At 55.1% G+C, this 6,723-nt stretch overlaps 1 protein-coding gene across 2 annotated transcripts; it reads left to right on the top strand.

The window, feature by feature from the left end:
• The first annotated feature begins 463 nt into the window (after positions 1–463).
• Positions 464–4,109, top strand: MTFP1 (mitochondrial fission process 1). 2 transcript variants are annotated; one of them, XM_057746256.1, is made up of 4 exons: positions 464–734; positions 1,756–1,883; positions 2,257–2,489; positions 3,478–4,109. In XM_057746256.1, the coding sequence occupies exons 1-4, from the start codon at positions 578–580 to the stop codon at positions 3,548–3,550; spliced, it is 591 nt and encodes a 196-aa protein (XP_057602239.1). In that variant the 5' UTR covers positions 464–577; the 3' UTR covers positions 3,551–4,109. The 2 variants fall into 2 exon arrangements, with proteins under 2 accessions (XP_057602239.1, XP_057602240.1); XM_057746257.1 differs by lacking the exon at positions 464–734 and adding an exon at positions 760–1,008.
• Positions 4,110–6,723: the final 2,614 nt, after the last annotated feature.

Below are 6,723 nucleotides of genomic sequence, written 5' to 3'. Positions count from 1 at the left end.
ACATGGGTGAACTGAGGTCCAGCAGGGGAAGAGTTTCCTCCTCAGTAATCAATAACCACCCGTCCTCTCAACGTCCTCTCATTCTTTCCCGTCTTTTCCCTGAAGTCTTGTACCCCAACCCTGTTTCCCTGGCCTCATTCCTTTATTTGTCCATTCAAGGTCCTGCCTCAAAGAGGCTCGGTCCAGTTAGACCCCAGTGCTTGATAGATGAGCATGGCACCTGCGGGGCAGGGACTCTAAGAGTCCAGCATCCACCTCACCAGGGTTCTCACCATTCACTTAGCATGGGAGCTGGAGCTGCACTGCCTGGAGTCAACTGCTGGCTTCACTACTCAGCAGTTGCATGTCCTGAGAAAGTGACCTATTAATATTTTCCCTGTGTCTCTATTCCTCAACTGTAAAATGGGGGGGGGGGGGGGGGGTTGGATGTCAGGCTGGTGGGAGGGTTTAAAGAAGTGATCCGTCTAGAGTCTGTAGCGAATGGTCTGGCCGGTAGTAAACTCAGGAAATGATGACTGTATAATTAATCCTCGAAACCGTCCCAGGAGTGAACCTGTCCTGTTCCCCCATTTAACAAATGAATAAAGTGAGGCGCAGAGAAGTTACAGGATCTTGCCCGAGGTCACACAGCCGTGAAACGCAGAATCCCGTGCTTGAACCTCCGTCTCTTTGGCTCCAACACTACAGTCAGTGCTGGAAGAGGATCGCGCCACCCGCTCGACTCCAGAGAAAACGTGAATAAAATTAATCTGTAAAACTCAAGCCTGGGAGAGGGGCTTTGGTGCTCTGGGGAATTTGCAGACGCTCCCTGCTGGCGGGGATAGCGCGACCTGTCCTTTAGTCGCGGACCTTCGGCCGGTCCCGCCGCCGAGAACGGAAGCGCTGGTGGAAGCCGACGCGTTAGGACCCGCTGCAACTGCTGAGGCCGAGGCGGAAGCGCCATGTCTGAGCTGCCCCCGCGAGGGGCCGAGCGTGACCTTTTCCGGGACACGTGGGTGCGGTACCTGGGTGAGCGCGGGGCGAGGGGCACAGCGACCCGCACACCATGTGGCTGGGGAAGCAGCGGTTGCCAGACGCGGGTCAGGGACCTGGAGAAGGTGGGAGGGTCTTAATTCTCATTCAGCCGGGGCAGAGACTGGCTCAGAGAGGGTTCTGAACTTGCTCAAGGTCACACAGCTCTGGTCTGCCCAGCCCTGCCCGCGGGGTTTCTGCTGGTTAGTCTCCCAGGTGGAAGCTGCAAACCAGCTAGGAGGAACCGGGAGATCGGATCGCCCTCTCTGGCATGCCTGGGCACTGGCTGTAGAGTCAGGGCATCTTGGAATCCCAGTCTTGGCCCCTCACTGGCTCTATCTGAGCCTGCTTTCCTCCTCAGCAGAAAGGGACGGACACAGGGTCTTTCTCATTGGGTGGTAATTGTAAGGGGAGAATGAGTTAAGTACAGAAAGGCCTGGCAAATGGTGAGTGCCCAGTCAGTGGGGCTACACTTAGTCTCTCTCACTGCCTGTTTGCCCATCAGCTCAGATGATTCTATAACCCAGGCTGTGAAGGAACGTGAGTGATGAAAAAGGTGTCTGTAACTCAGCTGTTCCACAAGGGGAGTGTTGGGGTGGGCCATTTTATAGGCCAGGAAACTGAGACTCAGAGGTGCAAAATCACTTGTCTGAGGTCACCCAGCTACTGCTCAGCAGGCTTGCTCCAGTGCCCCCTTGTGGAACAACCCAAGGGCTTGGGAATTAAATATCCTCTCCCCACCAGGCTACGCCAATGAGGTGGGGGAGGCCTTCCGCTCCCTGGTGCCTGCAGCTGTCGTGTGGCTGAGCTATGGTGTGTCCAGCTCCTACGTGCTGGCAGATGCCATTGACAAGGGCAAGAAAGCGAGAGACGTGAGTGTTCACCTGCCCCTCAGTGCCGCACCCTGGTCCATTCCCCTTGCGGTCAGTCCACAGCCTTGCATGTGGTTAAGTGCCTTGTGGGACAGTCCAGTCCCCACAACCTGGCCTGGTACACTCCATACCCCAGTCCCATTCACAGGATAGTGCACCCCGCCCCCAGCCCTGTAGGTGACATAGTCTGTACCCCACTCCTGGATGGGAGTCCACCATCAGCCCTGAATTGATAGAATCCAGAACCCAACACTAGTGTGGCTCTATCCCCACCCATCTTCACTTGCTTCTCCCTGGTCCAGCCTCATGCCCCTCGTCCACAGGGTTTCCTGCCTCTGCCCGTGCTGGATTAAGTGTCTCTTGTACCTACCAGGCACCGAGCCCTGAGGCAGGCCGCAGCACCAGGGTGACCGTGGCTGTGGTGGACACCTTTGTGTGGCAGGCTCTGGCCTCTGTAGCCATCCCAGGCTTCACCATCAACCGTGTGTGTGCTGCCTCTCTCTACATCCTGGGCACTACTACCCGCTGGCCTCTGGCTGTCCGCAAGTGGACCACCACCGCCCTGGGGCTACTGGCCATCCCCATCATCATCCACCCCATTGACAGGTGGGTGCTCCTCCCAGCCCTGGGCATCATCCACTCTCAGGTGGAGATAAGCTTTGAGAGGTGTGGGAAGTACCCACCTTTTGCAGAACAGTTGCAGCAGAGGCAGGGCTGGCGCTTGGGGCTCCTGAGGTAGAAAGGGCAGTCTAGGCCCTTGTCATATGATCTGGCAGGTACTTTGGCAGTAAAGGTAGGAGGTGCCTTGAGAGTATGGGACACAGGACAAGTAAATTCCCAGAAAGAAAACCCAGTGTTAGAAAACAAGCAGAAGTAGACAGGAACAGGTGCACCCTGGAAGGGATGGGTTTCGAGAAGTTTTGGTGACAGAAGCCCAACTCAGAGTGGATTAAGTACAGTAGGAATTGATTGTGTCATGAAACTGACAAGTCCAGAGTTATGCTACTTTGAGGCACGGCTGGATCCAAGTACCCAACTGATGTTATTAGGGGTCTGGGTCTCTCTGCTGGCCTTCTCCCCACCCCACCCCACCCCACCCCATGTTGGCATTAGTCGCTTTCCCTTCATGGGAGCAGAGATGGCTCCCCGCAGCTCTGAGCTCCTCTCCCACCAGCTTAGCAAACTCCATAGGAAGCTTCTTAATAGTGACAGCAAAAATCCCAGGGAAGACTGTCATTGGTCCATCCTGGACTGGGTGCCCACCCCCGAGCCAGTTTCCCTTTTCTGACTGGCCAGGCTTAGGTCATGTGTCTGCCCTTGGAATCAGAGATGGGGCCAACCCAACCAGACCAACATAAAGTGGGAGGAGGAGTCTTTCCCCTCAGGAACATAGCTGAACCTGAGGCCCTGTGTGAGTCTTTTACCCTCTCTGTGCCTCAGTTTTCCCAACCAAATAAAGAAGAGGGTGTTGGCTGCCACCAGATGGCACTTGTGTCCTGCATCCAGGAGTCCTTTCGTAGCCCTGACCTCCTGCCTACCATTCCCCTGTTAGCATCCCTTGGTCACCTGCTCATGACCCTCCACTGCCCCACAGGTCGGTGGACTTCCTCCTGGACTCCAGCCTGCGCAAGCTCTACCCCTCAGTGGAGAAGCCCAGCTCCTCCTGACCCCACCCTGGTACCTGGCCTGAAGGTTGGCCCACTCCCTGCTCTGTTCCAACTCCTTCCTCCTGCCAGGGGATAGAGATGCCTGGCTCCCTGGGGTCCGAGGCCCTGGCATCTGAATGCGTTTAAGCTGAATGAAAATTGAGAGTCAAAGACCTTAGAACAGCAGCTGCAGTGACTCACAGACAGGACCTGAATTCCGTCTGCTTCCATGGAATCTGTGATACTGAGCCAAACTGGACTCTTGAGTGGGTCCAGCCCTGTCTCTGACAGGATAATAACATCCTCCCATGGAGGGTAAGGAGACTGAGGCCCAGACAAGGCCAGGAACATGGCCAAGATCACTTGGCAAGCTGGGGACCCAGGACTCCCAACAGCTCAGCCCGGTCACCCCACGGCAGCCTGGCTGACGGAGGAGCACAGGCACTCGGAGAAATGCAGCAGTACACTAGTGGGAACCCTGAGGACTGATTCTCTGCCAGCCCCTTCCTGGTGCAGGGGCTGCTGGGGCCTGGCTGGAAGGCAGGACAGCCCCCAGTCCAATAAATCCTTAAGAAGTTGAGTGTTCTCCTTTTCTATTGGGGATGAGCAGGGATGTGGTGATGGGGAGCGGGGCTGGGGGCCCTCAGGTGGAGGCTGAAGTCTCTGGCAACACATCACTCACAGTGGCCAACACTGGGCCTGTCTGGTACCTTCCTGCCCACCAGTGTTCCCTTGCAGATGCCTGGAGTTCCACCTTGGTGCTGCCAGTCTCCTTTGGGGTAGGCATTGCCCTCTTTCTGCAAGCCTCCTAAAATACACCACTGGGAAGGGAGCCTGTCGGGCAGATACCACCTGAGCCTGCCTATAGCCCACTCTTCCCTTAGTTCACCCCGTCAAGGTAGCCTCTGACTCCCTAGGGCTGGCTTGGGAGCCTCCTCCGGGCTCCCTCCATCGCTGTGCTGATAGCCTGTAGCGATCTTGGCCTCCCGCTCCGTGAGACCCTGTGGCCAGGGCCTGCATCTGTCCTGGAAGCTGCAGCCCCAACTTTCCCCTAGGTCCCTGCACACACCAGCTGTGTGGCTTTGAGCTAGCAGGAGTTTCATTGGCCTCTTAGTGAAGCAGGGCTAAAACAAACTCCCGCTACTAGCTTGTGAGAGCTGAAGTGGGAGGTCCAAAGCGCCTGGCACAGAATGGGTAATTCCCCTTCCCAGGCAGCCCAGTCCTGCTTCTGCACTGAACCCTCCAGGGTAGGGTTGCTGGATATAGCAAATAAAATAATAGGATGCATGATTAAATTTTGTTTGATTTAAACAATAATAATTTAGTATAAGTATGTCCCTAGTATTGCATGGAACATATATGCACTGAAAAGTTCATTGTCTGAAATTCAAATTTAACTGGGCATCCTGTATTTTATCTGCAGCTTTACTCTGGGGGGGCCTTCCATGGAGCTGGAACGCCTCCCCCAAACACCCCAGCCCTGTAGAGGTGGGAAACTCTCTCCAGCCTGCCTCCTTCCTACGCAGGGGACGGGGGCCAGTTCTTAGTGATGGGTGGGAAAACAGGTGCAAGAGGGGTGAACGGACTGGAGGTGGCTGATGCCAGGTGTTATAGGAAATTGTTTTCCTGGGGCCTGAGAGGATAAGGCACATCCCTGCTGGGATTGGGTGGGGGGAAGTGTCTTTTCCCACCCCCAGGGCCTGGTGGCCTTTGGCCTGGGTCATGTTGGGAGTTGGGGCCCCCATTGGCCAGCCTCATGCAATGCTCAGGACCACCACAAGGAGGCAGCACCTCCCAACACACCCACCTTGGCTGGTTCAAACCACCTCCAGAGTTATTGAGAAGAATATCTGTATTGACCCTCCTAGGGGGCCAGGTTTCATGCTAAGCGCTTCGTGTGATGTGGCTCATTTACTCTTTACAACCACATTGTGGTTGGGCCCCTGTTTCCTGGAGCTGGAGTCACTCCAACCCTGCACCTCCCCAGTTCCCCCAAGCCCAGCGCTGCTTCCTTGCCTTCCAGCCCATGGCTCTCTGCAGAGTCAGAGGCAGAGCTGACTGACAGGCTGTGTGACCTTGGGCAAGTTACCGGACCTCTCTGAACCTTGGTTTCCTCGCTGTACAGTTCTCTGTAATGACCCTCTGAAGCTGCTGCGAGGGTTACAGGAGAAAGGGCTTGCAAAGCAGTCAGCCAGAGTGAGGCTCAGAGAGAGAGTTATTTAATCACTGTTGTGATTGTGGTAAGAGACATCCACTTCAAGGGCAAATAATTGGTACTTGTGCCATCGGATGACTAATCTAGAGAGAAAGTATGCCAATTACACGGTTCAGGGATTCCAATCCTAAGAATTTATTCAGGGGAAATAATTGGATGACGATTCGAAGATGTGCATCTAAGGGTAATCGTCATGGTTTTATTTTTATAAGTGAAAGTCTTGGGTTCTCCTCAAAGGCCCAGGAACATTCTTCTGACCCGATCCTGCTGGTGGCTAAATCTCCCCAAGTCCCTCCTCTGTTCTGATACCTTCCATGACTCCTGACAGCCCCCAGGTTCCAGTCCGAACACTCGCCTGGCTTTCAGAGCCTCCGGGCCTAGGCAGTCTCATCTCTCACTGTGATACATCCTGCACCTCTGTTCTTGCCTCCCCTGACTTCTTACTCTGCACATCCAGTCTCTGTGCCTTTGCTCAGGCCATGCCACCTGCCAGGAATGCCTGCCCCACCCCCATTTCTCTCTGTGTTCAGCCTTCAAGGTCCATCTCTAGTGGTACCTGCTCCTTGAACTCTTCCTGGCTCCTTCCCCCAAGACAGAATCATCATCATGCCCCTCCCTCCCCTTGGACAAGAATCATCAAATGATACCCACGGAGAACACGGATGGAGCTCTTACTACGTGCCAGGCACTGTGCGGAGCACTGTGTTACAGTACGGTATGTGCCATGTTATCATCCTACAGATGAGAAGGTTAGGTCCACTGTACGGTCAGTCCTGTGTCAGCAGTAACTCTTACCAGCCTTATTAAATCCCACGTGAGTAAGGGGGGCTTCAGAGCCTTTTCTAAAATCAGAAGGCATTGCAGGCAGGTGGGGGGCCCTAATGGGGGAACGTGGAAGTGCTCAGCCTGGCCCAGCTCAGCCGTGCCCTAGGCTCACATGTGAGCGCCAGGTGAGGCTTGTTCCTTCCTCAGCCTCCTC

Source organism: Hippopotamus amphibius, chromosome 8, assembly GCF_030028045.1.
Source record: "Hippopotamus amphibius kiboko isolate mHipAmp2 chromosome 8, mHipAmp2.hap2, whole genome shotgun sequence".
NCBI lineage: Eukaryota > Metazoa > Chordata > Mammalia > Artiodactyla > Hippopotamidae > Hippopotamus > Hippopotamus amphibius.
Note: the sequence above shows the minus strand (reverse complement) of the source record. Positions and strands in the feature narration are given on the sequence as shown.

Excerpts from the sequence above, each read along its gene's own strand:
- MTFP1 (XM_057746256.1), top strand. The coding sequence starts at position 578 with ATGAATAAAGTGAGGCGCAGAGAAGTTACAGGATCTTGCCCGAGGTCA. Across the intron at positions 735-1,755 it reads CGCTCGACTCCAGAGAAAAC|GCTACGCCAATGAGGTGGGG; the intron begins GTGAATAAAATT and ends TCTCCCCACCAG. Across the intron at positions 2,490-3,477 it reads ATCATCCACCCCATTGACAG|GTCGGTGGACTTCCTCCTGG; the intron begins GTGGGTGCTCCT and ends ACTGCCCCACAG.